Source organism: Pararge aegeria, chromosome 12, assembly GCF_905163445.1.
Source record: "Pararge aegeria chromosome 12, ilParAegt1.1, whole genome shotgun sequence".
NCBI classification, from domain to species: domain Eukaryota; kingdom Metazoa; phylum Arthropoda; class Insecta; order Lepidoptera; family Nymphalidae; genus Pararge; species Pararge aegeria.
In genome coordinates this window covers 16,998,088-17,018,085 of record NC_053191.1, presented here as the reverse complement: position 1 = coordinate 17,018,085, position 19,998 = coordinate 16,998,088, and the positions used below count along the sequence as shown (strand labels likewise).

Here is a 19,998-nt window from a genome sequence, read left to right as displayed (position 1 = left end):
GTTATCAATATACCTCTAAAGACTCTGAAGTATGAGTTCGGTTTTATTTACACGTTGTAGCTGTATATACATTAAATGAAACGAATTAAAATCAACGTGTAAATGAAATATTATCTAAGTCGTAATGGTGTAAATTTAAAAGAAGGCATGCGAGCGTATGAAAACAACCCAAATATGTTTCACATCATTTCCTTTAACGCACTTTTGACATTTTGAAGACAGCCAGCGTTTTATCACAGTTAGCCACACAAATGCGAAGTGATCGATAAAAAGGCGAGCGAAGTCAAATGGCCTGGCCCGATACCAGTTGACCTAGAAACTATATATTTCCAGGATATAGCTGCTAGACAATTCGGCGACTTTCATTATCTACCTTTGATCAGATTTATTATATGTAGGTATTACAAGTCACAGGATTTTACTTGGCACGTTTCATTTTTATTTTGTATACTAATAATTGTTAGATCACAGAACGAGGAACGTACAGATTTGCATGCATTGTGTGTAATCAAGTGAAAAAGCCCCGCGCACTTCTTACTTCACATACGCGGATTTTTGCTAGATCACGAACTTTTTATCGGCCGACTGGCGCAGTGGGCAGTGGCCCTGCTTTCTGAGTCCATGGCCGTAAGTTCGATTCCCACAACTGTAACATGTTTGTGTGATAAACATGAATGTTTTTCAGTGTCTGGGTGTTTATCTATATATTACTGGCGTACCCAGCCCGCTTCGCCGGGCTAGATTTTGCTTTATTTTATTTAAACAATAAACTTACATCATTAAATTTTTAATTTAAGTCTCATAATATATTAACTGAAATGAGACTACAGTCTTCAAAAGATGCGTCTGAATATCGGCGTATTAATAGACAGATCTCGAAGTTGCAGACGAAAGACTTGCGACACTTTAACACTGAGAAAATTAAAGTCGCCATTGAGCGCAACAAAGGCTCGAAAGTGTTCGCAAGAGATCTGTCTATCGGACAGAGCCTGTTGACTCGCCTGAAGACTGACAATGGTAGTCTCATATCTTCTAAACCAGAGATCCTGAGTGAGGTTGAGAAATTCTATGGACAGTTATACACCTCAACACAAAAGCCTGTTGAAAGTTTGGCTAAAGACCCTAGAGCCAAATTGACCCGACACTTCACTGAAGATATCCCGGACGTCAGCCTTTACGAGATTAGTATGGCTCTCAAACAACTTAAGAACAACAAGGCACCGGGTGATGACGGAATCACAGCAGAACTCCTGAAAGCGGGTGGAAAACCGATACTTAAAGTCCTTCAGCGGTTGTTCAATTCCGTCATTCATCAAGGCACAACGCCAGAGGCATGGCACAGGAGCGTGGTTGTTCTGTTCTTCAAAAAAGGTGATAATACCTTGCTGAAGAACTACAGACCTATCTCGCTGTTGAGCCATGTCTACAAGTTGTTCTCAAGAGTCATTACGAATCGTCTCGCGAATAGGTTCGACGACTTCCAGCCTCCTGAACAAGCCGGTTTCCGAAAGGGCTTCAGTACCATAGACCACATACATACGCTGCGGCAGGTTATACAGAAGACTCAAGAGTATAACCGGCCACTTTGCTTAGCGTTTGTGGACTATGAGAAAGCCTTTGATTCGGTGGAAACCTGGGCTGTGTTAAGGTCACTGCAGAGATGCCGAATTGACTACCGGTACATCGAAGTTTTGAAGTGTTTGTACAAAAACGCCACTATGTCAGTCCGTATACAGGACCAGACTACGAAACCGATCCAACTGCAGCGAGGAGTGCGACAGGGAGATGTTATCTCCCCGAAGCTGTTTACCGCTGCGTTGGAGGACGTTTTTAAGCTTCTGGATTGGAACGGGCTTGGCATCAACATTAACGGCGAGTACATCACTCAACTTCGGTTTGCCGACGATGTAGTCATAATGGCAGAGACTCTGGAAGACCTTAATGCGATGCTCAATGACCTCAGCAGAGTTTCTCAACAGGTGGGCCTTCGTATGAACATGAGCAAGACGAAAATTATGTCTAACGCTCATGTTGCGCTCCACCCAATAATTGTTGGGAACTCTGCACTCGAAATTGTAGACGAGTATATATACCTAGGACACACGATCCAGTTAGGTAGGTCCAATTTCGAGAAAGAGGTAAACCGCCGAATCCAACTCGGATGGGCAGCGTTCGGGAAACTTCGTGACATCTTCTCGTCCAAAATCCCCCAGTGCCTGAAGACTAAAGTCTTCGAACAGTGCGTGTTGCCAGTGATGACTTACGGATCAGAGACATGGTCGCTAACTATGGGCCTCATAAGAAGGCTCAGAGTCCCTCAGCGGGCGATGGAGAGAGCTATGTTAGGAGTATCTCTACGTGATCAAATCAGAAATGAGGAGATCCGTAGAAGAACTAGAGTTACCGACATAGCTCAGCGAGTTGCGAAGCTGAAGTGGCAATGGGCGGGGCACATAGCTCGGAGAACCGATGGACGTTGGGGTCTTAAGGTGCTGGAATGGCGACCCCGCACCGGTAAACGCAGCGTAGGTCGGCCCCAAACGAGGTGGACAGATGACATCAGGCGAGTAGCTGGGAGCCGTTGGAGGCAAGCGGCCCAGGACCGTGCATTGTGGAACTCCCTACAAAAGACCTATGTCCAGCAGTGGACGTCAATTGGTTGAGATGATGATGATGATGATGAATATATTAAAGCATTTATTTCTCTCCGTATTCATTCTCTTCTATTCTCTTCTCTTCTCTTCGTTTTCATCACACAAAAAGTCCTCAACTCGCCTAAAGAAGTTTTCACTCTCAATTATGTTATTACTTATCCGTTAGTAGTGGTCAAAATAATACCCTGAATGAAAGTGATGAGTAATGAATAAGCTATCACATTAAGTCAATCGCTTCAAGATAATCAATCGTTATTATTTATATCCAAGTTGTTAATCTCAATTGACTATTGTCATATTTCATAATCGTATCTTCGTCACTGCAGGATTTCTGATGACGATGTAGTCTAAGATGGTAGCGGGCTAACCAGTTATTTTTAACCCAAACTCCTAATTTTTTAATCGCTTAGCGGTAACTAGCCACGGCCGAAGCCTCCATAAACCAAACCAGAAAAGTTGGACATAATTATTTCCAAGTTTACTAGTTCCCAAATCCCCTGCCAGGAATCGAACATGGGACCTAAAACCTAAAACCATAGCGTTCACCGCGCCGGGGAGTTTGTAGTCAAACGTGTGAAATCTACCAATCAGCACTAAACTGTACTCTTAGTAGCTCGAACACGAAGATACTGTTCAGTGACCAAAGCTATGACAACCTTAAATAAGATGTCTCTGTACTGACTCAAGAATCGAAAGCAATAATTAAAATAAATTGGTTTCACTTAAGAGCTTCTATTGAAGCGGACTTTCGAGCGAAGAGTTATTAACGCGACATCTTTGGGTAACTTTTTTTTGGAGTCGGAGATTTTAAGAATATAAATCCACAACGGTGCTATAACGATTATATATTTTTACATTTACGTAATGAAAACCGGGGCTGACGACTTTACGCGCTCTTCTCAATCTCTAACCTAGACCCGACCTTGGAATTCTTTGCCTCCTGCCTTGGAAGATCTTGGAACCTCAGATATACTAGATCCACAGATATACTAGAACTCAGGATAACTCATCGTTATTATTATATTATTTGGTTTGATTTTTTTTTTAATAAATACAAGCAAGAAGATGACGATCTTCGGTTTAAAAGTTGTCATTGAAATACGCAGAGTCAACCATACGTCGCATTGGGTCGGGGTATATATTTATAACGTGAAGAATATATTTTAACTAACGTTGTACGCGATGAAGTCACGGGGAACCACTAGTACGTAATTTTTAGAGATGCAACTCATTGTATTATGTAAATTTTATGGGGAAAACCCATGTCCCAATACACACCGTACTAACATCCTGGTGTGATCCCAACAAATTAATTAGCGAGTTTAAACTTTGCTGTAAATTTTAGTTTTAACCGACTCCGCATTTCCTTCCTCGCAGTTCTTTAATTCGTCTATTTATTTATATGTTTGTTACGTGATTGCTTACAAATGTAAAGAGATATTGATGGTCCATTTTTCTTCAGTGCCTCATACCTCAAAGCTGGTTCCATTTCCAATTTCTAATATACCTACTCGTACATAAAAATTACTGCATACTTTGTGACACACTACCGCTCGCTAAAGTAGAAAGGTACCAACTTATTTTTAATTTTTACTCGGCCCTGATTAAAAAATTGAAAAAATAATTATGTTTTACTATTCAATTGCTATACCTACCTAGCATTTTTATTTCCGAAGTTGGTTCATTTCTTGTTATTTTTTTTTATATTATTAATTTTTTGTTTTGGATGGACCTGTAGCAGATAACCACCTTAAGGGTTGTGACAGTGTCTTAAGTTAGCAGCTACCTTGGGTATTGGTAATGAGGGCTAACGCTTGCAAGGATGGGAACGTCCCTAAGGACACTTTATGAGTTCTTGAAACTCTGCTTAGGGTGACGTTTGAACAGTTTGGATCTGTTGAACTAGGTGACCGTAGAGAAAACCTACTTCTAGACGCCGCAGCAGCCGGGGGTCTCGTCTTTGACGCTGATACCTACTTGTTATTCAGATTCGCTCGTTACCTTTTATTTTATTTTACCGCAAGCCGGACTTGGAGGGAGTCATTCAAGATATTAGCAGCAGATTAAAGCAGATGCTTAAATCTGCCTTCAGCCAGTCCATCAAATTTTTTTTTAATTGTTTACTTTTCATTAAAGTACCTATTCAACATTTTTCTTTATCTTTATGTGGTGTACAATAAAAGTGTATTCAATCATTAATTCCTTCATTTTTTACTATAGTAGCGCCATTCTACAGACTACACAAGAAAATAAATTTGTTGGATAAACTTATCTGTTTCGTGATGTTATTATTCAACGTTCATCCGTGCCGGTAACTGAATTGATGACCTACTTTGAGGTTTACATTTGAACTTTACCTATTTTACTCGCCTCAGAGAGCACGTTAAACTGACGGCATCGGCTCGGTCATTATCACTAACACCGGATGATAAATAAAATCGGTACATACTGTAGGAGATCATCTATGATTATATCTTGTAAGTAAATAAATATAAATAGAATTCATAAAATTGAAGGGTCTTTATGTTACTAAGCGCTAATTATCATGTCCACGTTTAAAAAAACATTGCAATGTTAAACACAGGGGCGTTACTGCGAAATGTACGCAATTTGTAAAGCTGATTACAGATAGGTATATCGTGTATTCTGACCATGAGACTGTTTTACTTTAACGTGTGGGAAAAACACTGAATGATTCAGCGCTTTTTTTCATCTCTTGGCAATTGTATAAAATGCTATATACAATTGATTTTCATGTATAGTTTGAAGCGTTTTTTTGATTTAGGCATAAACTTAGCCTTCATTGGCAATTGGATAAAATAGGTAAAAGGTTAAGAAGGTAATATAAGAAGCAAATTAAGGTTATTAAATTTAAAAAAACTAACCAAGTCAGACTAGAAACTCTGGGCAATACATTATTTTACCGCTTCAAATGTGAAAAATATAACAATTGTGTTGAGTTATGGCTAATAAACTTCCTTCATTATTAATGTACCTATTAAACATTGTATTTTACTTATATTATAGACAGAGATACATCCATTAATCTTAAGTGTGTATCCTTTTATTTTTATTAATAACTATGAAGGGAAATTAAATTATAAAGTTGAAGTTATTAAGTTAACAGAACTTGTAATAGCAATAGAGGTTTATTATTCTTTTTTTTAATTCGTAACTATAATAACTAAAGGATATTTAGTGTCTGGGTGTTTATATGTATTTTCTAAGTATTTATGTATATATAATTCATAAAAATATCCATCAGTCATCTTAGTACCCATAACACAAACTACGCTTACTTTGGGGCTAGGTGGCGATGTGTGTATTGTCGTAGTATATTTATTTATTATTATTTATTATTTATTTAACATAGAAAGCTAAAAATACAGTTTTTGCCAACAACTTGTTTTGTGAAAATTTCTCTATTTAAAATATAACAACATACTTGTACTTAAATAAACAAGTTCTAAACATCAGCACAATCGGTAAGAAGGGATGAATACAATAAAACATGTTTTTTTGATTCCTAAGTAAGGTGTCTACAACACTAATAATTAACACACTGCCTTCCGAACCGGTGGAAAATTCATTACAAATGGACAGAGTTATTATTATTTTTATTATTGATAATGGAAGCAGATGTATGTGTATCATTTCTTATGTTTATTGATAATGGAAGCAGCTTTCACTGATGTACGTGTATCATTTCTTTTGTTCTTGTCATGTGATGTTTACCAAAAGTATTCTTGAACTTATTCAGTGATACTCCACTTCTTGATGTTTCAAAAGTGCTAAAAGATACAGCCCACTTACGTATGAGATACATTAGAAGTCAAAATTAAGATATCTCATAAATTAATTTTGAATTTGAACACAATACTCGCAATATTAGTGTAGTAAATTCAGATAAAATTCAATTGAAAATGCTATCAAAATAAATCTTAACAGCCTTGGAACATATCAGTATTATGAAAATTTCATCTACTTTTTTTACATTTGTGAGCCTGTAAATAACTGGCTAGCTCATGCGTTTTTCAAAACATTGTGCAATTACATTATCTTCTGATAATCACTAGTAATTACAATGGTAAGTAGATACAAAATGTTATAAAAAGCACATTCAACTCCGATTTCAACACTTTCGTTTCAAAGTTACTATTCAAACCATCACAAAGATAAAAAAAAAAACTTGTTGAATACTTACCTAAATACCCATGTCTTTAGTGCCTTATTAAATGTTACTCTAAACACATTTTATGGCTATAACATACCACGTTTTTGGTTTTTGATTTTAAAACAAAGTTACAACCTCCTTTCAAACAAACTTAGAAATCGAAACCGGATGGTAAAAGTAAATAAATGCAGGAAAAATCAACTCACCATAATAAAAATCAGCTGTTTACACTGGCTGTTCAATATTCTTACGAAAATCACTATCAACAACAAGTTTTAAATTTAAAACTCGCGGAAAATTAATTTACGAATGTCGTTCATGCCACGAAAAGTCGAACATGACAGCAAATGTGTCTGTTTTCTCAAATGAAAGGTTATTTGTTACTGAATGAAAATTTGCAAAGCGCGAACCTGTTTACGATCAAATGTCATTGAAATTTGAGTTCGGGTTGCCAGTAAAGCCTTGAAACTACTGTTTTAGTAATTTTAATCAAAATGCGAATATGCGACTTCATATCTATTTCAAGCAAGTTTCATAGACTTACGACCATCGACCTCCACAGAACCTCGGTCAATATGACTCCTACCGGACCTCTACTACCAGCGGTCCCTCGCGACTTCCTCCGCGTATAGTATCTTAACCCTTAAAGTTAGACATAGGCGGACTTTTTTCTAGAACTTTTAATTGGGAACAACTTTTTCTTACGCAGTGCACGCAGCGGAAGCTCTCAAAAGGAAAAAACCCTCGGCTTTGAAGCATTCTTCATACCAGCGTGAGGATATGTAGAAAGCCTATAGCCTTCCTTAGTATTTTATTAATATTGATGTTTTTAGTTTTTTTTTTTTTTTTTTTTTTAATTTATTGTTCAAAATAAAAAGTTACAAATATTTTTACAACATAACTATCCATCCCCTTAGAAACTATGCGTTTATGGTGGGAATGGCAGGTTCGCAAGTGTATATCTTAAAAAAAAGAAAAAATTTATTCAACTACTTAATCTTAATGTAAAAATATTTAAACAATCTTAATCAAACAGTGGCATTTTTGAACTATTAGCTAAAAAATGTCTTTTACAATTTCTTAAAAATATATGTTTTTTTCCATTTACACATTGCAAAGCAGGTGGGAGATCTTCAAATATTTTGGGTAAATATGTATTTATAATTCCTTCTTCCGTACACATTGTGTTTTCGGTAGAATAAACTTTTTATAACTAGGCAGTTTCCGAAAATTATCCAAATTTGTTTCCCTGCGCGCTTGCTTCACAGGGTTGAACGTACAGAGCGGCGAAATAGCGTTAATGAGTTGGAAAAAGGGAAGTAAAGGTAAAAAGATGGATACAAAAATGAAGTGTAAACAGCTGTGTTCCAGTGATAATAATAGTGTGTAGTGCTTGCAACGTTTTAATATAATTTTTGAAAAAAGTCTTATTATAAAAAATATTAAAATTAAAAAGAAAATTCTTGTTTTCCATTAAGCCACATTTATTTCCATTGAGTGCTGATGTTGGTTGCCATGTGGTATATAAGTCCGTCCTATATGCACGTGGGATCGGGCAAAGTCCGCGGAGGCGGTGCGCCCGCGTGCTGCACGCTCACCCAGCAAGGCAAATATTTAAATAAAACAATTCGTGTCTTTAATATTTTTTATTTTAATTATACAGATAAATTTTAAATGCCTTAAATAAGTCACTTAATTTAAATTATTTGGTTTTAACATGATTTACTGCCTTTCATGTACCAGCCAGAAAAAAAATATCACTAGAAAAGTAGATATACCAGCAAACTTTGCATAGTCGTAGCGAAAAATAATGCATTAAAATATGTACAAATATTATATTGTCAACTTAATCAATCATTGAATATATATTAAATATTTTTAAATTTGATATTCAAATAGTTTATAAGAAAATGGTAATTTTTATGTCATTCACAGGGCAACACCCCAGGACAGCGCTATACGCCAAGTTCAATAACCTTAAAAAAAATGCAAATCTTTTAAATCTTGAATGAACTGTACATTCAACTCAATTTGAAAATATTTCAAAGTATAATGTTGAAGAAACTAAAAAAAAAAATTATTAAGAAAAACACGAAATAAAATGCTTTACCTAAGCTGCATATTTTTAATATTGGATGAATTATTATACAGATGAAATAATGAGGTGTCATTAGAGCTCTGAAAGTAGCGAAGTACAGAAGTGTAGTGCAAGCGCCATATTTAATAAAGAAAAAATAGATTTAAATATCAATTTTAGTTCCCAATTGAATTTTATCAATGACCTTAAAGAACGCACCCTTCACTTTGAAATAAATTGTTAAATGCAATTTTAAACCTCCAAACTAGAAGTTTCAAGGCAAATATCAAGAGAATTAAAAGACCTCCGTTGTATAAAGCATAAGTGACATATATACAAATGAATAGATATGGTCCTGCAAATAAAAAAAATTCACCCAGAAATAAATCACAGCCACATCTTTTAATGCTCATAAACTGCCACGTATGAACTATATATCTTTTTTTTTGTGAGATATTTTAGCCAACATAAAACATATTCTATGTTTCAATGGTTTTTTTTTGCACACAAATTTACTATTAAATAAAAATTTTATGAAAAACTATATTTAAATTTTATATGTTAAATTACCATTAGTTAAATAAGCATGGTTATATTTTAATTCAACAATCGTTATGTAAAAGTATTTTTTCAGAAAATATCTATCGATAGGATCGCTGGTTTAAGCGTACAGTGAGGTACAAGGATACCTCGTGAGCCCGCTTGGTCGCGTCAGCGCCTCTTCAAATGTTAAAGCACCAATTACAGCGTGCTATTGTCTATGACAAGTGCACTATTATTAAACGTGTCATTCTAGTCACAGCACCTAATTGTTTTAAAATTTACATACACGCCAGCGTTCAGTGAGAAAGAATTCGCGTAAATTACGCACTTTGAAGACCTACGTCAGGAGACAAAAATGGATTAAAGTTGGGGAATATGGTGCAAATAAAATGGCTAGATAATAAAGTGGAACCTTAATATAACGACTTCCTCGATTTAACAAATTCTTCGTTATCCACTTGAATTGTCCATGAGAGTCAATGTAAAATATACATTTGCGGATAACCTACTTATAACGAATTTTCAACAAGCAAAAAAAGTGTAAATACCTCTCATTAACTAAATTTGTCGACTCATATATTGTCACCTATCAAAAACAATGTTCAGGTTAATAAGACTATTCATTTTCTACCGAAGTTTAGATCTAATCAATCAATCTAACCTCAATATAAAGAAACCTTCATGTAAGGAATATTTACTTGTTCCTTTCCGATTTGTTATTTTGAGGTTGTATTGTATGTAATAAAGAATAATGTACAAAACTATGCCTGCGGCGCATAGTGCGCCTGCGCGAAATGTGCTAGGAAACTACCGTAGCAATGATTCCTATGGGCTGTCAATAAGTGCTTTGTTGGGTCTGAACTCAGCACCGAGCTCCTTCGCCTGGTGTATCGTGCTGCATATGCGAACAGGGGTGTGCGTCCGACTAAGACGGTGGCTTCGACGCACCGGCGTCACTGTATACTTTGGAGTGCCGTTTGATTGACGTCTGCAATAGAGAAAGCGTGTTATTTTTTTCCATAATTTATTTATTAGGTGCAGCAGGCAGCGGCCCTGCTTTCTAAAGTCAAGGCTGTGGTTCGATTCCCACAACTAGAAAATGTTTGTGTGATGAACATGATTTTATCTGTATTTTATAATTGTTTTATGTATATATCTATATATAAAAGAAAGTTGTGTTAGTTACACCAGTTATAACTCATGAATAGCTGGATCAATTTTTGTGATATTTCATTTTTTGGATTATTCTTAGTCCGGAATAGGATAAAAAGTATTAAAATATAATACTCATAAAAAAAATTGTTTGACGGTACGAAGGTCGCCGGGACAGCATTCATAAAAATATTCTTCAGTTATCTTAGTACACACAACACAAGCTACTCCTACTTTGGGGCTAGTTGGTGATGCGTGTATTGTCGTAATATATTTATTTATTTACATGTTCTTTTTAATTTTCTACAATGTTTAATTAATCATCATCATGATGCAGCCAATGGACGTCGACTGCTTGACATGGGTCTTTTGTAGGGAGTTCCAAATACCACGGTCTTGTGCCGCTTGGGTCTTGCGACTCGCTTGATGTCGTCCGTCCACCACGTCGCGGATGATGAATACGATGACTAAACTCCAGTACTAACTAATAATAACTAATAATTCGACACTCTCACTTGATCGGGCGAGTCTGCTTATTACATATCCGAGGCATTGAATGCATTTAACAATTATTTTGCAGGATATTTTGAAAGATATTTTGACACATCTGCAATAAAGTTAAGTTACTTTTGAAATATATCTCATTTAGTAGATTAAGATAAAATACACTGAATGTACGATATCCACCAATCCGCACTTGGCCAGTGTGGTTGATTACGACCTAAACCCTTCTCATGGTGGAAGGAGACCCGTGACCGGTAGTAATGGGATGATATGATGACGATGTTAACAATCATTTACTGAGAGGAAAATTGTAATAGTTTAAGCAATTTTTTTTTTAAATAACGCTATCGCCAAATATTAGGGCTACCGATTCCTTCAGTTAGTGCGGTATATAGACCTCTAGGGAAGACTAGAGAGTAAGGAATACCCCCAAGTAGTGGGATATTTATTATTAACATTAACTGGGAATGACGAGGTACTCGATTCGAAAAACAGGTGGGGCAGAAATTTGTTTGGAATTGTTTTTTTTCAGTTAAAAATTTCAGTACCTGCCCGAAGTTAGGAAGTTGGCGGTAACAACCCCTGTGCCTCAGAGAGAAAGTTAAGTTATTATCATTAAATTGTGACACTAGTAGTTAAAGCCAACCAACATTGGAGGGGTGTGGCTGTGGATTTATGAGTGAAGTTCCCGTGTTCGACCCCCGGCAGGATCAAATTGAGAATTCATAATTACTGAATTTTCTGAAAAAGAAGAATTCAGCCGTGACTTGTAAACGCTTACCGACAAATACGTTTCGCGATTGAGCGTTTAGGTACAATGTCGCGTGGAAACTAACTAGAGGTATGGGTTTAATATATATATATATATATATTATATATAATACAACAGCTATGCACCCAACAGGCTCGCCTATTAACATCTTAGACTGCATAATCATTAACCAGCAGGTGAGATTGCATTCTCACTCACACAGTGAGGGCTAACTTGAAGCGGATTAAAACAAAAGAAAACCAATCACAGTAAACTAAATAATAGATGTCCCAAGGTCCAATACCCTGTGATCGCCACAATCTATATAACCTAACTAATACTGTGTGAGTATGATATGTTTTAACCTAGATAGATGCATACACTAAGACCCTTAAATATTTAAGGGCTTTGATAAAGTGTTAACTCCACATACAACGGACGGTTCAGGCCAACCAAAACAGAGACAGGCCCAGGAAAATAAAGAGAAGGGTTAACTCACAACTTAGCCTGCTGTACAGCAAAGCGTATGATGGTGCTCTTGAACACGTTCTTGACGTCGACGAGTTTGGGATCCACCTCCACCCTGCTGCGCCCACTGCTGGGGCTTATTTTCAGTTGCATGAACTTATTAAGCAGACTGTCCAGGTTTGCTTCCACCACCGATTGCTGGAAACATAAATATACAATGTGTAAATGAAAACCAAAATAATACTACAGAGGCTTTAGAGGAACATTATTAACAGTCTCTAAGACTTATCTGTGAAACCGAAATGCTAATTGTTTTTGAGTAAACCATTGTCTTTACTGAAAGAAATCAGATACAGTGCTAACATCACGTGCAAAAGTAAAATCAAGTGACTCGTGTCACTTTATTAGGTACGCGTCGCGTAGCGTAGGTACTATGCGCGTGTTGGTGTTTTATCTTCAATAGGGTTGTCATAAGTAAACACTTAGAATGTATTCGTTTGTACGGAAAAATAAATATGCTCCTTTTAAATTAATTCATCATCACCATCTACCTAATATCTTTGTTTTCCCTTTTACGACTTTGGTTATCTGGAAGGAATCCCCATGTAGCGAACAGGCCACCAAATTGTACCCTGTTATGTTTTGAATGTTTATATCTCTGTTACTAAATTTTTCTATCATATCATATCATTTCATAATCATATCAACCCATTACTTTAATATAATCATATCTACCCATTAGCCTTTCGGGTCGTAACAGAGCACAGGTTTCCTGCCACAGTGAGAATGGATTAAGTAGTACGCCACGCTGGCCCAGTGTGGATTGGTGGACTCCACACACTACGCACATAATCACATAATTTAAAGAAAGTTACAGTTGCGTCAGTCCTACCCACTGGGCTATCACTGCTAATATATATTAGCACCTTATAACTGGATGTGGGAGGGGGGGGGGGGGGGGGGGGGGGGTGTCCTGCCTTTTACTTTGTGGGAAATCACAACTATTATCGCCCGAAAACCCAGTACATAACGCGGGCACTTTGCTATGTACTATGTAGTACATAGCAAAGTGTGTAGCTTACTTCGGTGCCCTTAGCGATGGCCTCCTCCAGACACTGCACGGTGGCGTGGAGGTCGCCGCGCCTCTCCTCGAGCGCCGCGCGACACTCCCAGTAGGGCGCCGAGTCGGGCGCGCCGGGGAACCGCTCGCGGACCGCGCGAAGCCACCGCGCGCATTGCTCCCAGTCAAAACCCTGGAAGCAGATTTTTTTAATTAATACATTATTATTTTAATACTACTTGTGCGTTTGATTTTGTTTTTTGATGTGGCATTCAATTTTGTTGTAGTTCTAAAAAAAATTACAGCATTCAGTATCGCATAATGAGGGTTAGGGCAAAATTAAACACATATTATGACCTCTATAGTACAAAAGCAAATATTTAAATCGGTTATAATTTGTCGGAGTTATGGTGTAAAATCGTCGAAAACTTTCATACCCTCTCCCAAAGGAACCGAACTTAATGTCGGGATGAAAAGGTATCCTATATTACTTCCAACACTTCCAAGAATATGTGTACAAAGTTTCATGAGGATCGGTTAAGTAGTTTTTGCGTGAAAGTATAACAAACAAACTTACATTGACATTTATAATATTAGTAGGGATTAATAATTGACGGGCCAAACGGATTTCTTTTTCTTGTAGGAGAATCTGTATGGTGTAGTTCATCATTTTTCGACACCCAAAAGATCTTTGACAATGTACCCTCTACACACGTTTCGCTCTAGCATCCTAAGGAGATGTTGACTTTACAATTAATAATTGTTAGGTCGCTTGATAACGAAAAATTATAAAGATTCTCCTACTTTTCGTGGATTATCACAATTTAAGCTTAATTTTCATAATATATCATGGAATTCCACAAAGTAATGCCTTCTTCTATCCAAAATTTCTTTTTCTTTTTATTTCACTACAAGTTAGCCCTTGACTGCAATCTCACCTAAGTGATTATACAGTCTAAGATGATAACGTCCTGTTAGGGGGTGTGGCTACCGCCCTACCATTAACTAACACTAACATACCATACCACGACAACGCGACAACGTAAACTACGTTACGTCACGACCAAACAAGTAAAAATACAGAAATTATTAATTCCTAAATTGGGGATCGACCTTCCCAAACCCCAGCGCTTCACTAGTCGTCGTTTTTTTAATAATAATTGCCGGACCAAGCAGATGTACAGCTATCATGGGTAAATCTATCTTCTCCAACAGCTTTATCAACTCTCCGAGCATTGGCGCACAAGTGGAAATAACATACAAATAATATATGTGTAATAATAAACGATTTTTTTAAATAATGAAATATAATAATTTATTATTAAACGGTCCCCAATTGTTGCGCCCTAACAGGGTTTCAAAACAATTGCTTTATATTATTATGAGATTACGATGAATAATGAATGTGTGATGTAATGTAATCCCTACTATCCCTACTAATATTATAAATGTGAATGTAAGTTTGTTTGTAACACTTTCACGCGAAAACTTCTGAACCGATCTTAATGAAACTTTTTATACATATTCTTGGAGGTATTAGAAATAATAAACCATACTTTTCTTTGAAAAAAAATAACGTAAGTAAAAAAATGTTTGTGAAAAAGGTGTAGACCATGTAGCAGTACGCTGCCTCCCAAAATTACGCGGGTGAAGCCACAGGGCACATCTAGTATGAAAATAAATTGAAATTGTAAAAATAACTTCAGCAACTATATAATTGGGAATATGATTTGGGGTTGCTCAAGATGCAAATGGAGGGTAGTGACCTTCAAAAATACGCATCATACTACACATTGCGTCTCACCTCGCGCAATAGCTCCGTCAAATCATTTAATGCACCCAGCAGCAATTCGTCGACATGGTGCACCGCCTCGCTCGAGGTCAACGTGGATATGTAGCTCTCATTAAAGTCACTAGTGTCAGTAGTGTTACTAGCTCTACGCCATTTGTCCGCGGAGAACTGGCTTTTATCCTCACCGTCCAGATTACCTTAAAACAATAAGCATTTGTTTTATTATTATTTGCTTTATATTTGCGTTGACCACAGCGAAGCAATATACTACAGCATATGCCTAAATTATTTTGTGAAAATAATTAATTTGTTATTTTATTAATTTGTTATAATTTTAATTTCATTGCACAACAATAGGCTAAAACCTACATTTATTTTAAAAAATATCTGAATTTGGATTTCTTTTGATAAGCCTTAGACCTTTTTATTGCAAAGTAAGGAATTACGTCTGTAGATAAAACTAGTTAAAAAATAATCTAACTTACCATTTTGATTGTTGTTTTCTAAAAATGACTCATTATCACTGTCATGTTCTAACGCTATATTTTCTTTATTGTCATCTGCATCATCAAACTGCAGTACATCCAATGGCTTAACACCGTTTGATAGATGGTGAAGTCCAAAACATTGCAAATGGTGATACGAATCTATGGATTTTCCCTTCTTTTTACACCAATTCTGCAATTTTGACCGCAGCTCTTCTGGCCTCGGAGTGTTAAAGTTATACGGTAGAGGTGTACGGAACTTGACTCTCTTCCTCTCGCTTTTAACAGCGGAAATAACTTTCTCTTCTTTCAAACTTTCGTCTTCATTTACGTTTTGCAAGTCCTCTTTGTTAATGTTGTCTCCGATCGACGCCCATTTATGGATGCAGTTGCTTATTTCACTTTTGTGAACTCTTTTAAAATGTATAGCGGATATTGAACGTCTCACTTCAGCTTTTTGTTCGAAAAAAGTCTGTCTTCTATTAGTTATCAATTGGGAATCTTTTATTACCTTTTTAAGGTAATTCGGATCAGTTTTTAGTTTTGTAACATTATCAATAGGTTGCTTGTGTACGATTTTCGGTTTGTAAAGTCTATCAAACACAGACTCTTTAGAATTTGTTGAATTCGTGTTAGAACTTTTCTCCCTTGGCTCAGGAAGCATAGTTTTTCTTCTGTTAAATGTTTTCGGTTTATTATCAAATTTGGGTAGTACAGCAATACTTTTGCGTGAATTAAAATTGTTTTTATTAATCACTTGGTATCCATTAAGAGGTTTAGCCCCGTTTAGTTTTTGCACTGGTATCGCGGTTTTTAAATTACTCTTTTTAACTTGAATGTCTGTTTCAGAGTAAATTTGTGTCAGGGGTTTATCATCTACGGTTTCAGCTTCCGTGTTTAGATCAGGGTCATTTGCTTGACCAGTTACTAAAACTTTCGGAATACTCTTTTCATTGGGTCCTTTTTCTTTAGCATTTTTTAAATCTTCACTTTCTTTATTTTCAACTTGATTATTTAATTTTTTATCATTTACAGTGTTCATCACATTAGTTTTAACTTTGTTAGGTATTTTGGTGTTCTGAATAGTAACTTTTCCGACCGAAACCTGTTTTGTGTTGTTATCATCTCTATTTTTAACATCACCACATACTTTGTTGCTAACGGTTTTCACAGAGATGACTACTTTACTTTTCTCAGGAAGTTTACTAGTTGTTAGATTAGCATTATTTGTTGAAATATTTTTACCTCCATCTTTATTTGGGTGGATTTTAAGCGCTGTAGTTGGTCTTTTAAAAATATTTTTAGTACTACTATTATTGTTTTTGATGATAGTTTGAGTGTCAGATTTGGATGTGGTAGGAGCTACTGCTGCAACCTCTGATCTTGGTTTGGCAGTGATAGATACAGAAGAAGAAGATTTCGGGAGTTGGAAATCATTGCTACTATATTTTTTCAGATTTAGTTCTCTTAGCTGCAAATAAGGAATTTTCCGATTATGCCTTAACTAATATATTGATATTATAAAGTTATAACGACCATTTTGTAACTTTTGAGTGGAAAGGCATTACTAAATTGAAGGTTCGCTGCAACTAGAGGAAAGTCTCAAGTCTTCGCCGGCGAAGACGAGGTCTCCGATTTCTTAAATGATCCTGGTTGTGGGTCACATACAGATTATTCCCCAGTCCAAATAACTCAGATTACCGGTCCCCCAATCTCGTCAATGCGTGGGGCTGAAAGCATTGGCAATGCTTCACACCTACCCCAGTGATGATGTTAAGAAAAACACTTACTGCCTTCACACACCTACTCAATTTAATAATGCAACAAAAGCAACAAATGGTCAACTTTTGAGGGCCGAATGACCCAGTGGGCCTCAACCCTGATCTATGAAAAAAAATAGCCATGTACAATACATAAGCATAGCGAATCAATTTATTTGAATGTAATGCAAGTAATAAAGAAAAAATTTCCAAACCTTTTCTATCCTTGCTTTCTCTCTCGCAATTCGTTCCTCTCTCAGCTTGTTAAGGTGGTCAACCATGGAAGCCATTTATATAATCAAATATCTACAAGCAAATGTTTAAAGTTACTATAGGCACAACCCAGGTGGCGAACATACATAATATGTATTGGTAGTGAACAATATTATAAAAAGTTATGTAAGTTGTATGTCTGGATCCAGTGTTTAAAATTTGGTCTTCACATCTGGTGACCCAAGAGCTGGCGCTTATTTAGCACAACAGCTAATCCTAGCAATTCAAAGGGCCAATAGCCTGCATTTTGGGCACATAAGTGACAGTTAGATATTTTTTGTAAATATTATTACTTTTTAACTACTAATACATTTTTTTTGAGTAATAATTATTTTTTCGCACCTTATTATTTAAATGTTAATTTAAACAACCTTACTGAAAAAGTTTAAATTCTAACTTCTGCTGGATGGGAATTGGACTATAGTCCAACAGATAGAATAAATCCATCCCTCTTAACGTTGAGCTACTAACTAATGCCTAGCAAATAGATGGAATCCAACAAGATTTGGATGCACAATTCAAAACATAACCTGCTTCATCTTATTATTCAAGGGATGATAAAGTCTAAGGCAAATATTTCTTTATTCAAATCGGCATATTTATGGCACTTCTAATGAGTACATTATATAAAAAATGTGTACATTGCAGTGAGATGTTGGCGATAACTGCATTTGAAAAGGGGCAAGCGAAGGCCTGGTCAAAGGCAAGTATCCTGAATAATCTGTGCCAGTAATTTAGTATGAGTACAAAGTCACTGTTTGGAATAGTCAATAAAGTTACTAACCTTGAAAGTTACCAACCTTTCGTAAGAGAAAAAAAATAATGTATGTATCTTGCGGTAATTATATTGCATTTATCAAAATGTCTGTTATTAATATGATTTAATTTACCTCTCGGGGATAGGTATAAGGAAAAGGCAAGGATTAACAGATGCTTATTAAATTAAGAAGCCTATTGCTGAGGGCTTGGAACTCATCAGTGCTATCCTTCATATTTGAATCTAGATTAACAAGTTTTTTTTAGTAAACATTTGCACTGGTTTGTGTTATTGTTGTAGCAGAAAGTAGAGCCATTGTTACTGAATTCTGACTTTAGATATATCTAATGATTTCATTATTTAAGGTCTTATACGAAAAAGTCAACCAGTTGGTTGTTGTCACTGAAAGAAATTATGTGACCCTCCTGTCACTGAATTAATAAGAGAACAGACTGGAAGAATATCACAAGAACAAAAAGCTTTTAAAACAGGTAATTACAAAAGCGAAAGGTTTTACTTGTTTTTTATGAAATATATAGTTTACAGAATACAATAAATGGTACTCCTATGGAAGTTAAATCAACAGCGGTTCAAATTATCCGCCGTTTACAGTGTAGTAAATTAATTTTACTTACGATAAAGAATATTCACTGAAAATACGGAACACATTTAGTTTTAACAAACAACAAACCGAAGACGCTTCACAATTTTTATTTTATACGCCAGTTTAAGTTCGAATTTGAAATCCGTTTTGATTATAATGACAGTTGCACTCTAGCATTTCAAAAAAACGCTTTCAAAACAAGTTTTGAGATCGCGAACAGATCGCGTTCAAAAATAAAAGTTAGATACAAAATATATAATTTCAATACCAATTGGCTGGAACAGTAAAATTATTTTGTTCATTTTATTTTGATCATCGTAGTATTGACCAATTAAATTCTAATGTTAAAACATTTGTTATCGATTATAAGCTTTTAGGAAACGGTAGAAAATTGTGCTAATATATAAGCAACACTAAGAGCAGTTCACCAACATAACGATCGGAATCATTACGTCATTATGTCATGTTGGCTGCATTGTGAGTGCTAATGCCCGCTGGGTCACGACTCACGAGTGTGCTGTGAATCTAGTGAAATAAATTACTAAATATTAGTGTCATTCTGTAGTGACATTGAAACAACCAGGTGAGTGCCGTTTTCTATTACTTATTTGTTATAAATTTATTTGTCGGACGGCGTTACATGTCTCGTTCTAAGTGTTTTGGGTAAAAAAAGTAGCTTCGGCCGAGCCGGCCTCGAGGATTCGCAATATTTTTGCAAACAGGTTTGCTATGGGTTTTGTTTTTTTAACTTTTTATGCACCGTGCTATTTGGTCATATTATCCTATTTGAAACTTATTAACGATGTCCATAACTCGTAGTCTAAATCACTAGAAAATTCTACCCTTAATAGAAGGTATGCATGAGTTGTTTGAAACAGTAAATTATTAAAATAATTATTTTTTAAATGATGTAGGTAAGTGAAAATTGAAATAAATGTTTGAGG

General features: G+C 35.9%; 3 protein-coding genes across 3 annotated transcripts in view; 1 reads left to right on the top strand and 2 right to left on the bottom strand.

Annotated features, from left to right (window-relative positions):
* Positions 1–7,193, bottom strand: part of LOC120627873 (probable multidrug resistance-associated protein lethal(2)03659) — a 63,196-nt gene extending 56,003 nt beyond the window's left edge. The window contains exon 1 of the mRNA XM_039895989.1: positions 7,035–7,193. The gene's annotated coding sequence lies outside the window, so the exon portion shown is untranslated. The remainder of the gene's footprint in view (positions 1–7,034) is intronic.
* Positions 7,194–8,477: 1,284 nt separating this feature from the next.
* On the bottom strand, positions 8,478–19,215 carry LOC120628108 (uncharacterized protein MAL13P1.304-like). The gene is made up of 7 exons (XM_039896332.1): positions 19,086–19,215; positions 17,636–17,726; positions 15,661–17,131; positions 15,188–15,372; positions 13,406–13,576; positions 12,355–12,521; positions 8,478–10,436 (listed from the first exon to the last, which is right to left on the bottom strand). The coding sequence occupies exons 2-7, from the start codon at positions 17,708–17,710 to the stop codon at positions 10,274–10,276; spliced, it is 2,232 nt and encodes a 743-aa protein (XP_039752266.1). The 5' UTR covers positions 17,711–17,726; positions 19,086–19,215; the 3' UTR covers positions 8,478–10,273.
* Positions 19,216–19,529: 314 nt separating this feature from the next.
* LOC120628340 (esterase E4-like) overlaps positions 19,530–19,998 on the top strand; it is a 38,228-nt gene continuing 37,759 nt past the window's right edge. Inside the window, exon 1 of the mRNA XM_039896663.1 lies at positions 19,530–19,637. The gene's annotated coding sequence lies outside the window, so the exon portion shown is untranslated. The remainder of the gene's footprint in view (positions 19,638–19,998) is intronic.

What these genes read in the sequence shown, in the direction of transcription:
- LOC120628108 (XM_039896332.1), bottom strand. Translation starts at nt 17,710, where the DNA reads ATGGCTTCCATGGTTGACCACCTTAACAAGCTGAGAGAGGAACGAATT. An exon ending in AGAAAGCAAGGATAGAAAAG is followed by an intron (nt 17,132 to 17,635) that starts GTTTGGAAATTT and finishes CCTTATTTGCAG; the next exon opens with CTAAGAGAACTAAATCTGAA. An exon ending in AGAAAACAACAATCAAAATG is followed by an intron (nt 15,373 to 15,660) that starts GTAAGTTAGATT and finishes TATTGTTTTAAG; the next exon opens with GTAATCTGGACGGTGAGGAT.